Source organism: Quercus suber, unplaced genomic scaffold (genome assembly GCF_002906115.3).
Source record: "Quercus suber isolate HL8 unplaced genomic scaffold, Cork oak 2.0 scaffold_387, whole genome shotgun sequence".
In the NCBI taxonomy this organism is placed as follows: Eukaryota; Viridiplantae; Streptophyta; class Magnoliopsida; order Fagales; family Fagaceae; genus Quercus; species Quercus suber.
The window spans coordinates 99,894-114,766 of record NW_027069839.1 but is presented as its reverse complement, the minus strand read 5'-3'; the positions used below and the strand labels follow the sequence as shown (position 1 = coordinate 114,766).

Genomic DNA, 14,873 nt, shown 5'->3' with positions numbered 1-14,873 from the left:
GTGTGTGAGCGCATGTGCTGAAGCAACCACCACTTGCAGCGCGTGGCGGCGTGTTCAGCATTTTTTGGGCTTGAAACTTTTAGGTTTTGTAGTCCCAAGGCCGTACAAGACCCCTGTAGTGTCAGTTTTGTGAAATTGTGAACAGATTTGCACAGTTTTGATGGACTAAACCGTTAGTCATCGTGAGCTTATGGCAGTGCGTGGTGGCGCGTGGTGGCTCCGTTGATGATGATTTTTCTGGGTTTTGTAGATCGAAGTCCTCTGGATCGAGTGGTAATGCCATTTCCTTGTAATGAAGTCTGGATTTGTATGAATATGAAGGAGTAGGCCGCGGTCCTCTGAAGCTTTTGGCGGCAAGTGGCCGGGCATCTGGACATGGATTTTTCGGGTTAGGCACACCGAAGGTCGTAGAAGATTTCTGTGGGTTGATTTTTGTGAAATCTTGTCAGAAGTTTTAGAAATCTAGAAGAGGAGACGGCTAGCATTGCTGGAATTATTGCCATTTTGGTCTACTTTGGCGGTGGCCATTCTGACATTGTTTGAAAACCCAAGCAGGGAATGGTTCCAAGTAATTACTAAGCGTCTCTGCATTGAATGCCATCTTTTATTTTCAAAATTTTGTACAGCCTTCCCTGACTTTGAGTGCATTTAAGTTTGCAAAATCTAACTTTGAACATTGCTGGCAGCATTTTTCCTCTTTCTTTTTTGTCTGGTATCTCAGAAATTTTCTATATAAAGCCACTCGGGTATGCATTAATCAATACAAGGAATTTCCAGTGGGTAGTATCTTTAAGTGTAGAGAAATTATGCAGAGAAATTGTGTGTGTGTGTGTGTGTGTGTGTGTGTGTGTGTGTTTTTAATATTTAATTTAATTAATTTTTTTTATCTCTCTTTTTTTTTCATATGCTTGGTTTGTACTAACCTTTTTTTTTTTTTTTTTTGACAGGCTAGAGATTAAAATTGAAGCTCTCTCTTTATCGATTTTTTTTTTTGGTTGAGACATGCCATGAGATTTTCTATTGACAAGTTCTTTGTTGTTGCTTGTTTTTGTCATGCAGCATGCTTTCTTTGGCAATTAAGCCGCACCAACACTTGTCTTTACAACGCAGCCATCTCAAGAGTCTTGCAACGTAGCCACATCAAGAGTCTTTACATGAAGATATGCAGCATTTGTCCTTGTACTGAAGCCATGCCAATATTCATCTTTGCCATGAAGCAATATTTGCACTTACATATGTCATGAAGTCGCACCACCATTTGCACTAAAGCCGTGTCAACATTCATCTTTGTCATGCAGCCACGTCAACACTTCAGTTGCATTGAAGTCGTGCAACATCTATCTTTGCCATGTCAACACTTCATTCGCATCGAAGCCGTGCCAACATTCATTTTTGTCATGAAGCTACATCAACACTTCACTTGCACTGAAGTCGCGCCAAGATTCGTCTTTGCCATGAAGCCACGTCAACACTTTATTCGCATTGAAGCGTGCCAACGCTCATCTTTGTTATGAAGCCACGCCAACACTTTATTCGCACCGAGCCGTGCCAACGCTCATCTTTGTTATAAAGCCACGCCAACAGTCCTCATTAGCACTTGCACTTGTATTGAAGTTGCACCAATATCTGCCATGAAGCTATGACAACACTCCACATTGGCACTAAAGTCATGCCAATACTCGTTTTTGCCATGGAGCCACAACAACATTCCACACTAGCACTTGCACTATGCATTGAAGTTGCACCATATTTGCCTTTATAATAAAGCTACAACAGCATCGATTTTTAGAGGCAACATAGCTCAGACATTGAGGATATGTAGCACTGTAGCTAGACATCGAGATTTCAAATATGCCAACAAGACGTTGAAGATGCAAAGAGTCCCTATCAAGCCTTTGAAGATGCGAGAAATGCTAACTAAACATTGAAGATGCAAAGAGTCCATCAAGACTTTAAAGATGCAAGGAAATGCCAACAAAATCTTGAAGATGAGGGAAAGAATGATGCCAATACTTTGAAGATGTCAGAACGTGCCACCAAGAATTCGAAATGCACGAACTTACCTATAGAGGAGAGATGATGCAATCCTGACTTTGGTTATATATCTATCATCATTCAGAGGAAGTTGACATCGTCCAGATTTCAGAGACATGATGTAAAATGCATCACTCAGAAGGAGATGATGTGGTTCAAATTTCAGAGCTATGAAGTGACACAACCTAGAAGAGAGACAATGCAGCTTCGACTTGCAAAGTACAAAAAGATGCCCCCAGGAGATAAATGATGCAAAGTATACTCAGAAACGTGGGAGAATGTCCATAGAAGATGGGCCAATGCCACACAGACTTCATTTCTTACAAAAATGGTTGAAATTTTATTGCCCACAACCAAGAATCAACTTATGTTTAATCATCATTTCAAGGAAAGCTAAGTCACATCATTCCTTATAGTCTTCATCTTCAACTACAACGATTTTGATCATCCTATTGAGCAGTTGACTACCTTTAAGCAATGCTTTACTAACCAAAGGGACCTTAAAAGCATATTGACAACCGTTGCAAAACTCTTCAAGCCAGACTGGCAATCCTTCTTCTTTTCATGTGACTAAACTTAGTGACAGTACTAAGCTGCCTACGTACCCAAAGAAGGATAAGTCATCACGTAGTTCAATATAAATTTTTTTTTTTTTGATATATATCTTTTTTTATGATTTTTTTTTTTTGATATTTTCTTTTGATGATTTTTTGTTTTTTTTTTTTTTTTGTTTTTTTTTTTTTCTGTTTTTTTTTGTTTTTTTTTTTTTCATAATTTGATAACTTTTTTTTTTAGTGCGTGACTGAACTCAGCAAAAGATATTAAGTTGCCTACGTACCCTTGAGAGGGATCAAGTCATCACGTAGTTCAAATTTTTTTTGTTTTTGTTTTTTTTTTTTTTTTTGCAAAAAGGAAGGCTCAGTGTGTAATAGTGGGTATCACCACTAATCGAATCCGAGACCCCTCAAGGGCGACATGGGCATCCAACCACTACGCCACACTAGCAATTGGTGACATAGAGTGGGATTAATTTCTCCTTATTGGTACACTGTCAAAGGTACTGGGAAGACATCATATACTCTTGCAGCACTACAACGGGCAGTTTAAACTCTTACCATGGAGCAATTCTCGATTTTCAAGCATAGAAGTGTTTAAGGAACTTCCCATTGATGGGGCCAATCCTTATGCCATCATTGTCAATCAATTTGTAAGCTTCGTGGGTGTTTGCCCTCTGCTTGAGAGTTGGAAGTACATCACAAGCAACGGTCACATGGTTTGACCCAACAACTTCATCAAGGTCTAGATCAATCTTGTTTTCTTTGGCGAATTTCATGATTTGTTCTTTGAAGACGAAGTATTTTTGGTTTGGGTGGCCAATGATGCAATGATATTTGCAGTAGTTAGGGTTATCAAATTTCCCTATGTCTTCTAGTCGCCTGCATTCTAGCAATTCAATTAGCTTCAATTGCAATAGTTGTTCTAAGATGCTTGGCACATCTTCATCAGGGAATAGATATGCTTTTTGCTCACGTTCCTTAAAAGTTAGGCGACGTACTTCGTTCTTTCGCCATCCTTCAAGCTGTTTTTCATTTGCCTTCTCTCCTCTTCTTGGAACCTTGACTTCGACAGTGTTAACATCCATTGGATCTTTGAGGTTGACTTTTGCATTCCTATCATTCTTCCTTACTTCCTTTTTGCTTTCCTCAAGTATGGGAGGATTTGTACTTCCATGGCTAGCAATGCTCAACTCCATATCATGCGCACAAGTTGCTAACTCTTCAAATGTTTGAGGCTTTATCCCTTAAAGGATGTAAAGAAGTCCCCAATGCATGCCTTGGATGCACATCTCTATAGCAGAAATTTCAGAAAGTCGATCCTTGCAATCCAAGCTCAAAGAATGCCATCGATTGATATAATCGACCACCGACTCATCTTCCCATTGCTTGGTATTAGTAAGCTCCATCACGCTCACTGTACGACGCGTGCTATAGAATCGGTCAAGAAACTCTCTTTCGAGTTGTTGCCAACTGTCGATTGACTTGGGTTCTAAGTCTGTATACCAATCAAAGGCATTTCCCTTGAGCGAACAGACAAATTGCTTTACAAGGAGGCCTCCCTAAGTCCCTGCATTCTCACAAGTTTCTACAAAGTGAGCCACGTGTTGCTTAGGGTTTCCTTTGCCATCAAATTGTAAGAACTTGGGGGGTTGATTCCCATTTGGCATCCTCATGTTGTTGATGCGCTTTGTGTAGGGTTTTGAATATGTGAGAGAACTTGTAGAAGAACCTCCATATTGTGCTCGGATGGTATTTGTTATCATGTCTTGTAATTGTTGGACTGACAATGAAGCAACCGAAGTAGATTGTTCTCGTCGGGGAGTGTTTTCAATTTCTCTCCCTTCGTCATCCTTTGCGGATGTGAATTTATGACCATGGCTTGATTCACCAAGATCTTGTACTTTGAGTTTATTCATTAAAGTTGCAATTTGGAGGTCCTTATCTTCAAGTGCTTTTGTGAGAAGGAAGACCCTTTGTTCCATTTCAACCGTCTTTTCTTCCATGGTAGTGGTGTTAGTCATCATGACTGACACAACTTCCCAAGATGATGGAAAAGGAAGTGAATTGAAGTGAGTACATGAAATCTCATTTTTTGGGTTCCCTTTGATGGGAGAGAAATCGTGCGACCAACTTCTTGTGAAGGAAGAAAGGGATTTGCCCCCATACTTGAGGTGTTCCAAGGTGGAGACGTCCTTGTTGATGACCTTGTTTCTTGTAAGAGGGTCTAAGGAGATGATTGTTTGGACCTTGGCTTCCTTGGTTGATTGAGATTGAAGTTGATTATGAGCTTTAGGTTGGCTATAATTGATTGCACCAATGTAGTTGTTGGTGGTAGCCATACCAAGTTTAGTTGAAGTAGCTATTGTTGAAGCTATTGTTTATCAATTCTGGTATAAGCTTATATTCATTTTCCGCACATACATTGTTTGATATTAAGCTTGAATTGGTATTTTGTAATTTGGGGGTCTAAATGTTTATAGTGTTTTATACACTATTTGAACATTCAACAATTAGTAAATGATGGTTGGTAGGTATTTTGGAGTCACATCAGCAACTAGGGTGTCTATCTTTCAATATGAAATTTTACTGAATTACATTACCATTGTACAAAAAAATACAGAACCCAGACAAGTTAGAAAAATGGGGGACTTTTATAAATAAAAAATTTTCCAAATACTTTGGAACCACATGATATTCAAATTTTGAGATAACCGTCAAATGAGATTGTAAAATAATTTAGTAAAAATTCCAAATTCTTTAGAACCACATGATGTTCAGATTCTGAGATAACCGTCAAATGAGATTGTAGTATGTTCAGAGATTAGATATTTTCTATTGAAAAACATGACTAGTGCAAAAATATCATATAAAAGGTCTTGGTATTCAATGATGTGGGCACATGTCATCATTTTGATTACTATTTTAACCACTAGTTGCTCACAAGTTACCCGTTAATTTACATGTTTTTAAGCTGGATTATTTCTTCAAGTATTTGTAACTTTTAATTATAAATAAAATGAAAAGGCTATGCTAAAATATTTTATATATATATATATGTATATATATATATATTTTGGTTGTGTAGGTGGTTCATATTTTCTACCTGTTGATTACGGATTATCTATTAAATTGCAAGTTCAACAGCTGGATTGTTTCGTAAAGTATGTCCAACTCTCAATTAATGAAAAGGCTATTATAAAATTGATATTATATTATATTTTGGTGTGCTAAAATAATTTTTATATTATCTTTTGGTTTATACCAAATTATAATGGATTAGCTATTAAATTGCAAGTTCACACAAGCTGGAATATTTCTTTAGGTCTCTCTAAAATGAAATGATTTGCTAAAATAGTCCTCATATTATTGGTAGGGTGTTCATGTTATCCACTAGTTATTTGAAATGATCTTTTATTATAATGACGGTTAGTAAATGATGGTTGGTGAGTACTATGGAGTCACGTCAGTAGCTAGGGTGTTTATCTTGGAACATGAAATTTTTACTAAATTACATTCCCACAGTACAAAAGATATAAAACACAGACAAGTTGGGAAAATGGAGAAATTTTATAAATAAAAAATTTTCCAAATACTTTAGAACCACATGATATTCAAATTTTGAGATAACTGTCAGATGAGATTGTAAAATAATTCAATAAAAATTCCAAATTTTTTAGAACCGCATGATGTTTAGATTTTGAGATAACCGTCAGATGAGATTGTAATATGTTCAAAGATTAGATATTTTCTATTGAAAAACATGACTGGTGCGAAAATATCACATAATTTTTATTTATGTTTTGCAGCCACAATGCTTAATATTTTATTTATATTTTCATTTTGAATGCAATTGCATAAAGGCAAAAATCTCCAAATAGTCTTAGAAAAATGCTCTTAATGTTACATGTGTGAACTTACTTACCAACCAGGAAGACACTATAAATAGATGACAGCAAAATGAATGCACCCCAAAAGAGAACGATAAAATATTTTTTATATTATCTTTTGGTTGTGTAGGTTATTCATATTTTCTACCAGTTGATTATGGATTTTCTAATAAATTGCAAGTTCAAAAGCTGGATTGTTTCGTCAAGTATGTCCAACTCTCAATTATAAATATAGTGAAAAGGCTATGGTAAAATATTTTTATAATCTACTTTGGTATGCTAAAATCATTTTTATATTATTTTTTGGTTGTGTAGGCTGTTCATATTGTCTACCAAATTATTGCAGATATATCTATCAAATTGCAAGTTCAAAAGCTGGAAGTTTTCTTCAAGTATGTCTAAATGTCAATTCTAACTAAAATGAAATGTTTTTCTAAAATTGTCCTCATATTATTTTTGGTAGTGTAGGTTGTTCATATTATCCACCAATTATTTGAAATTATTTTTTACTATAATGACAGTTAGTAACTGATGGTTTGTAGGTACTATGAAGTCTTTTTATTATGCATGATTGAGAAGAAGGATGATTCTTGCATCTAGGAGAAATCGCAATTATCCAACCAATATTCATGCTCCTGCAACTCAACGTATTTCTACCGACTTACAGTTGAATAGGGGTACTGTGTTGGATAGGCAAATGAATATGAGTTATTGGGCAACTAATAGAAGTCATTTAGTAGATGCTAAGTTCAACAGTGTTGATGCTTTGAGAGGAGAGGTTTTTGAAGAAAGAGGATCTACTTCATTTACGATTGTGTCACCTTCACATCGTATTGTTGGTAGGTTTTTCATAATGTTACATTTTTTTTTTTTAATATTATTAAAGTCTTATTTTTAACATATATGTGTGTGTGTGTGTGTGTGCGTGTGTGTGTATATATACATATATGTGTGTGTGTGTGTATAAATTATGGATTTACTTATATTTGATTACTCTTTAGGCTATTCAAGAGACATGGAGGATGATCCATTTGTGAGGAGCGCTAGACAGAGACGACATGATTATAATAGCGAGACTGTGAACAAAAATTCTAATATCTATATACACAATACTTTAAATGAAAATGGTGATGTCACCACAAATGTATCTGAAGACCAAATTCCTCCAGGTAATATATTATGGATATCAGGTAATATATTAAGATATCCATTAATATATTATGGATATCTTAATTGATTGAGACCAAACTAGAAAAATGCTTGTCATATTTCCTTGAAAATTCAAAAGGAAAAAAAAAAGAAAAAGAAATAAAAAAAACTTTTAACATACTACTAACGTAACTACATCTATAACTATTTAAGTCATCTATGATATCTATTTCTTATTGATAACCATAAAATTTACGACTAGCAAGGGAAGGTACAAAGTAATAAAGAATAAATGAAGGAAGAAAAAAAGAAATGAAATCAAACGTCAATTAATAACCGTTATTTGGAAAATAAAAAGGTGGGCAAGAGGAGTAAGAAATAAAATAGAGATGCTTATACATAGGACACTGAAAACTTTATAGTGCAATAAAATCAAACATTACATTCACTTAATTAAATCAATAATCAACAATTAAATATAATAATACAACATTTAAATTCAAAACTAATCAAACTCTAACTGGGGAAATTTTATATATATATATATATAATCATAATCTTCATACGCCATGACTTAAAAAAATTTAATGAATAGTTTTACCTCTTATTTAATGTCTATGTTATGCAAATCATCAACCAATAAATATATGATAATGGTAAAAAATAAATAAATAAATAAAAAACGTTTTAGACAAGATTATGAAAAATACGTTAAATCTTTTTTTTTTAAACTCTTTATAAAGTCTAGGGACTAAAATAGTATTTTATCTAAAAAATATCACACACAACGCGCGGGTCTGCAACTAGTTTTTCTAAAAGCTTCACTATATTATTGCAAACAATATAAGTATAACCACTGTTTAATTGTCATGATAGTATGCTTCCAAAACGTGATCTTACTAAAATTTAAAGCACCCAGTAATATTAGGTATGTTAAGAGTATCATTTGAAGTGAAAGTTGTGGAAATTGAAGTGTCATTTGCATGGGATGCTGGTATAAAGGATGTGCTAGTTAAAAGTGATTCCAAGATAGTGGTTGACACTCTTCTAGGGCTATGTACTCCTCTTATGGTTGTCTCATGTGAAGGCCTCAAGGCAATAAACCCGCACATCTCTTGGCAAAGTTTGCTAAAAAAAATATACAATATTGATAATAATGTAACATGGATAAAACAAAGTCTATAGCTGATTAAGTCAGTTATTGCTCATGATATACTGAATTTTTCTTCTTCTTAATAAAGTTACAGTTTTTTCATTAAAAAAAAAAAAAAACATGTAAGATATGTGAGAGATTTGATTATAAATTCACTATGCAATCACGCACTTCTAACTGGAGAAATTTTATATATATATATATATATATATAATCATAATCTTCATACGCCGTGACTTAAAAAAATTTAATGAATAGTTTTACCTCTTATTTAATGTCTATGTTATGCAAATCACCAACCAATAAATATATGATAATGGTAAAAAAAAAATCAATAAATAACGTTTTAGACAAGATTATGAAAAATACGTTAAATCTTTTTTTTTTTTTTTTAACTCTTTATAAAGTCTAGGGACTAAAATAGTATTCTATCTAAAAAATTATCACTCGCAACGCACGGGTCTACAACTAGTTTTTCTAAAAGCTTCACTATATTATTGCAAACAATATAAGTATAACCACTATTTAATTGTCATGATAGTATGCTTCCAAAACGTGATCTTACTAAAATTTAAAGCACCCAATAATATTAGGTATGTTAAGAGTATCATTTGAAGTGAAAGTTGTGGAAATTGAAGTGTCATTTGCATGGGATGCTGGTATAAAGGATGTGCTAGTTAAAAGTAATTCCAAGATAGTGGCTGACACTCTTCTAGGGTTATGTACTCCTCCTATGGTTGTCTCATGTGAAGGCCTCAAGGCAATAAACCCGCACATCTCTTGGCAAAGTTTGCTAAAAAAAATAGACAATATTGATAATAATGTAACATGGATAAAACAAAGTCTATAGCTGATTAAGTCAGTTATTGCTCATGATATACTGAATTTATCTTCTTCTTAATAAAGTTACAGTTTTTTCATTAGGAAAAAAAAAAAACATGTAAGATATGTGAGAGATTTGATTATAAATTCACTATGCAATCACGCACTGCTATATGCAAAATACATTATATTCATATATGACATTGGGTACTTCAACTATGCCCTTAGAAACATAGACTTAATCTTATTATTAAAGAAACAAAAATAAAAATTGGCACACATTACAGATTCATATAGCTCCAAGGTCGGCTAATATACATCATTTTTCCCTTCAATTCTTCTTCCATGATTGAATCCGCAAACCATTTAGCCTGACTCTTTCCAAAGCTGGAAAATTCGCTGGTGAGATTGGAAAAATCAAGGTCGAAAGAAAAACTGAAATAATATATCAATTTGGAGTCTGGGTAATGGTCAGGAGTGAAGAAAAATAACAAAAGCAGAGGAAGTAGGCATTGGTTACAAAGAAATTAATGTACCTATCTGGAATGTGGAGAACAATTACTTAGTATGAGAGCACAATTACTGAGTCTGATCATTGGTACCTGGAAAGCAGCACTGCTAAAACAGAAAATATGGCCGAAATATGTGCCAAACAAAACGCCAAAAATTTATCATCGGTTATGGCTCGGATTGAACAAAAATAGTTAAAACAGAGGGTGAGGTTGAGTCCTAAGAACAGATACTTAATGCGCTCATTTAGAATGACGAGAACAATTAATGAGTTTGAGATCCCAAATATCAAAGAATTACAAAATAGGAACAGCCGAAAAAGGGCTTCTTGAAAAGCAATGGCTGTCCCTGCTTTGCGTTCACACATTAGTGTGGTATTGGACCTGGTCAATTGAATGGTAACAGGATCATCAGTACTCCTTATTGTTGTATTGAAGGGAGTCTGATCATGGGTTTCATTATGATGACTACTCCCTTTCTTTACCTCTATGGTATTGCACTGACCATTATCTTGCCAAACTCCACCAGGAGGGTTGATCACCGCTTGAAAGCTGATTGTTACAAGCAGTACTGCAACCACCAGAAGCATACTATGCTTTTCTTCTGATAAGCTCCTTATTTCACTTTTAATATACAAGCTCAAAAGCCATTCCATTGGATAACATTTAAATCTAGAAAGAGAAACACCCAAATCAGCTCCAGCACGGTGTAGCATAACTTTAATCTCTCTGTTGTCTACTTCTTGTGTTGTCTGTCCTTGCAAGATGTCCTATGCTGTTTTACCTTCCATATTCTTATGGTTTACACCGGCAAAACTGGAACCCCAAGCAAGTAAGTGTCTCACAGCCTGCGTAATGTAAATCAGTGAAGGCTTGTCCTTGGTTTGTTCTTAATCCAAATGCATAAGTTTCTTCTTTTGTATATAAAATTTATAATTATAATTAAAAGGGAAAAAAATGATCATATATTATTGATATTATTATTATTATTTGCTAAGAGATCATAATGTATTAAATATAATTGCAAAGCCACTAAATCATTAAAAGAGAATGAAACTGTACGTAAACCAAGGGAAGCCATCACTCCCTACAATTTTAAACATCTTTATTAAATAGTATATTTACAATTTGTGTTAGAATCCCTTTCCCTCTCCCTTGTGTGTGTGTGCTTGTTTGTTTCTAAAAAAAAAATAGTATATTTAGGTATAAAATATTTTGAATTTTGAAAAATAAAAAGAAAGAAAGAAAGAAATTTACTTGACCCAAAAAATGAGTTTTGGTTTAAAAGTAAAATGGTCATCTAGACTATTCTGGTTGGTTATTTTATGTTTTTTTCCCTTTCATTCATACTTTGCTAATACTTAGTAGATGTTAATGGAGAGAGCTTGCCTGGGTTTGATTTTTTGATACTGCAATGTGCAACACAGTGTTGCCTTCATTGTCCTTCCAGTTCAAGGTTGTTCTTACATTGAATTTATCAATTTTAGTACAATTTCTTGCAAGCCATCTCATGATGAATTTAAAAGTCTTGAGCCTGTTATATTTGAGGGCAATATGCAAAGCTGTCTCGTTTCGCACCGTCACATCTGTAATAGAATCAGGACATACTAATAGAAATTCTTTCAATAGATCAAGGTTCTCACTGCAACTTTTAGCTACGTAATGCAAAGGAGTGAGACACTCCTTTCCTTTGACACGAACAAGGTTGCCATCAATTTGTAAAAGCCTACGCACTAGCTCTATATGTTCATTTTTTAGAGCGAGGTGAATAGGACTAAACCCATTTTGATTTAGTTTCCTTGCAAATGAGGGCTTTAAACTCGTCGTCTCCAGGGCAAATTGGATGTTCCCATAAGATGTAGCTATGTGTAAAGGAGTATTAGCAAGTGGTAGCATGTCGATGTGCTCCAAAAGTTTTACATCCTCTCCAATTAAGTTGTAAAATTCATCAATATTATTATCATCACTTCGAGTAACTATAGAGAGAGCTGAACCTGATGAAGGTCCAGCACTGTGTAGCATAAGCCTGATTTCTCTGCTATCTACTTGTGTTTGTCCTTGTGAGATGTCCCATGTTGTTTTATCCTCTAAATTCGTACTGTTTACGTCAATAAATCGGAAACCCCAAGTGAGTATGTGACTCACAACCTGCATACTGTAAATTACTTAAGTCTTGTCCTTGGTCTGTTCTTAATCCAAATGCATAAGCTTCTTCTTCTTTTATAATTTTTTAACTAAAATTATAATTAAAGAAGTAAAAAACAAAAAAAAAAAAAATGATCATTATGTATTACATGCAATTGCAAATTAAGCCACTGAATCATTAAAAAAATAAGATAATATTTTTTTATATTGCCAGTGATGGAATTGTACGTACTCCCTAAAATTTTAAACATTTTTAAGTAGTATATTTAGATATAACAGATTTTAAAATTTTTGAAATTTTTTTAAAATTACTCGGGCCCAAAAAATGAGTCTTGGTTCAAAAAAATTCAAAAAATAAAATGGTCATCTAGACTATTTAGTAGTTATTATTATTGTTGTTGTTATTATGCTAATGCTAAGTAGATGTTAATGGAGAGACAGAGAGCTTACCTGGGTTTGATTTTTTGATACTGTAATGTGCAACACAGTATTTCCTTCATCGTCCTTCTGGTCCAAGACTGCTTTTACATTTGATGATGAATGTTTAAAGATTGATGAAGAATTTTTACAGAAATTTCTTCCAAGCCATCCCACCAAGAATTTGAAAGCCTCGAGCTGGTCATTTTTTAAGGCAATATGTAGAGCCGTCTCATCTCGCACCGTCACATCTGTAATAGAATCAGGACAAACTAATAGAAAATTTTCCAATAGATCAATGTGACGATCACCTGTTTCAACAACGTAATGCAAAGGATTGATACACTCATTTCCTTTGACATGAGCAAGGTTCCTATCAATCTCTAGAAGTTGACGCACTAGCTCAATATGCCCATTTTTTAGAGCAAGGTGAATAGGGCTAAACCCATTTGGATTTAGTTTCCAAGCAAATGAGGGCTTTAATCCCATCATCTCGGTGGAAAATTGGATGTGCCCAGCAGACGTAGCTATGTGTAAAGGAGTTTGAACACATTGAACGTGGTCTATGTGATCCAAAAGATTTACATCCTCTCCAATCAATTGGTGCAAAGCATTAATATCTCCACTTTCAGCAGCCTGCTTCATCCCCTCATTCATTTTAGAGAAGGTTGCCTTGAATTGGTCTGAACTTGTTGATGTGTGCCTTGAATTGGAAGTGCTGCACACAACAAAGCCAATATTACCACCTCATCCTAATTAGTTTCAAAGATCTCCAGCAAGTCACCTAATTAAAACATCAGTATGTTTTAGATTCTTGTTCCTACGTGGTTTTGGCTGCTTTGGAATATTATTTCTATTTTGTTAAATATTAGCATTGATACACCATGTTAAATATGCTAGTATGGATGCGGAAGCGAAAGCATAAAGTGTAGAATACAATAACACATGAGGGTTATGTGGTTCAGCCTAACGGCCTACATCCATGGAGGAAACCCTAAAAGGTTACATCAATAATATATTAGAGTGTAGTACAAATCCTATGTTACAATAAATCATAACATGTATATATATAATAGACTAAACCCTAAACTAATAAACTTCTAGTACAAGTAGGGGACTTGGCTTGCACATAAAATAGAATTAGGCTTGGGCTTATGCTAATGGGCTAATATATCTCTAACATATTTGATTTAGACTCTGCTCCATGGCAAGCCAGCTTTAGAGTAGCATATATTTTAGGTTACTATTTATTCTTTCTATATATCATAGCATAGTCTTTCTTATTTGTGAGAGAAAGACACTTCCTCTACTTCAAATCCTATATTCTCATTGTTGTTATTATCGAATTATCCACACAAAAATAAGTAAAAAAGAAAAAGACTTCAACATAAGTGTGGAATGATCTCAATCCCAAAAGAAACTGCTGAATGAATTATTTATTTATTTATTATAATTAAAAAAAAATGAGTTCTTTTGAGCAGAAGTGTCATTCTTCCAACTTCATTTATAAATGTCATGTTAGCTTCTTGGTGATTATATGTTGGCTTCTTTTGCAGAATAACATTGGACAAAACTTAGGTACAGTACCTTAGGTGCTGTTCCTTAGGTTCCCCTCTTAAGATTCAACCATGTGGCTACTTAACTTAAAAATACACTAGGTTTCCATAAGAAAAAATCCACATGGCAGAATTTTAAAAGAGGAACCTAAGGAACAGCACCTAAGTACTGTACCTAACTCTTGCTCAATAACATTTACGCATCTAAGTAGTCTATACCACTTAGAGCATCCACATCAGTGTGTAAACATTTGCAAAATACAAAAAACAATCAATTTTACACATTTTACCCCAAAAATATTCCTCATCAATCATTCTAAAACTATGCATATTTACACATTTACTACAGTAACTGTGCATATATGCACGCTGTAACTGTGTATCCTATTATTTTATTAGTTTCCCATTTCGCTCCCTTTTTTCTCTCTCTTCTCCGTCTAGAAAACCAACTCATACTTCTTCTCACCCTCATCATCTTCTTCTTCCTCTGATACACACAAACACACCCACACAAACAAACCAACACAGAGACACACAAAACCTAGAACCCACCATCTCTCACTGTCTCACAAAACTTGCAAGAGCACCACACCCAAAACATAGATCCCGCCATCCACCCCACACTGTCCAACCATAACCACCCA

General features: G+C 34.4%; 1 protein-coding gene across 2 annotated transcripts; it reads right to left on the bottom strand.

The window, feature by feature from the left end:
- Positions 1 to 9,828: 9,828 nt before the first annotated feature.
- Positions 9,829 to 14,101, bottom strand: LOC112008597 (ankyrin repeat-containing protein BDA1). 2 transcript variants are annotated; one of them, XM_065760904.1, is made up of 4 exons: positions 12,707 to 14,101; positions 12,106 to 12,259; positions 11,501 to 11,973; positions 9,829 to 10,959 (listed from the first exon to the last, which is right to left on the bottom strand). In XM_065760904.1, the coding sequence occupies exons 1-4, from the start codon at positions 13,328 to 13,330 to the stop codon at positions 10,882 to 10,884; spliced, it is 1,329 nt and encodes a 442-aa protein (XP_065616976.1). In that variant the 5' UTR covers positions 13,331 to 14,101; the 3' UTR covers positions 9,829 to 10,881. The 2 variants fall into 2 exon arrangements, with proteins under 2 accessions (XP_065616976.1, XP_065616975.1); XM_065760903.1 differs by having other exon boundaries at positions 11,501 to 12,259.
- Positions 14,102 to 14,873: the final 772 nt, after the last annotated feature.

What these genes read in the sequence shown, in the direction of transcription:
- LOC112008597 (XM_065760903.1), bottom strand. Translation starts at nt 13,330, where the DNA reads ATGAATGAGGGGATGAAGCAGGCTGCTGAAAGTGGAGATATTAATGCT. An exon ending in TATCAAAAAATCAAACCCAG is followed by an intron (nt 12,260 to 12,706) that starts GTAAGCTCTCTG and finishes TACAGTATGCAG; the next exon opens with GTTGTGAGTCACATACTCAC. An exon ending in TATCAAAAAATCAAACCCAG is followed by an intron (nt 10,960 to 11,500) that starts GCAAGCTCTCTC and finishes TACATTACGCAG; the next exon opens with GCTGTGAGACACTTACTTGC.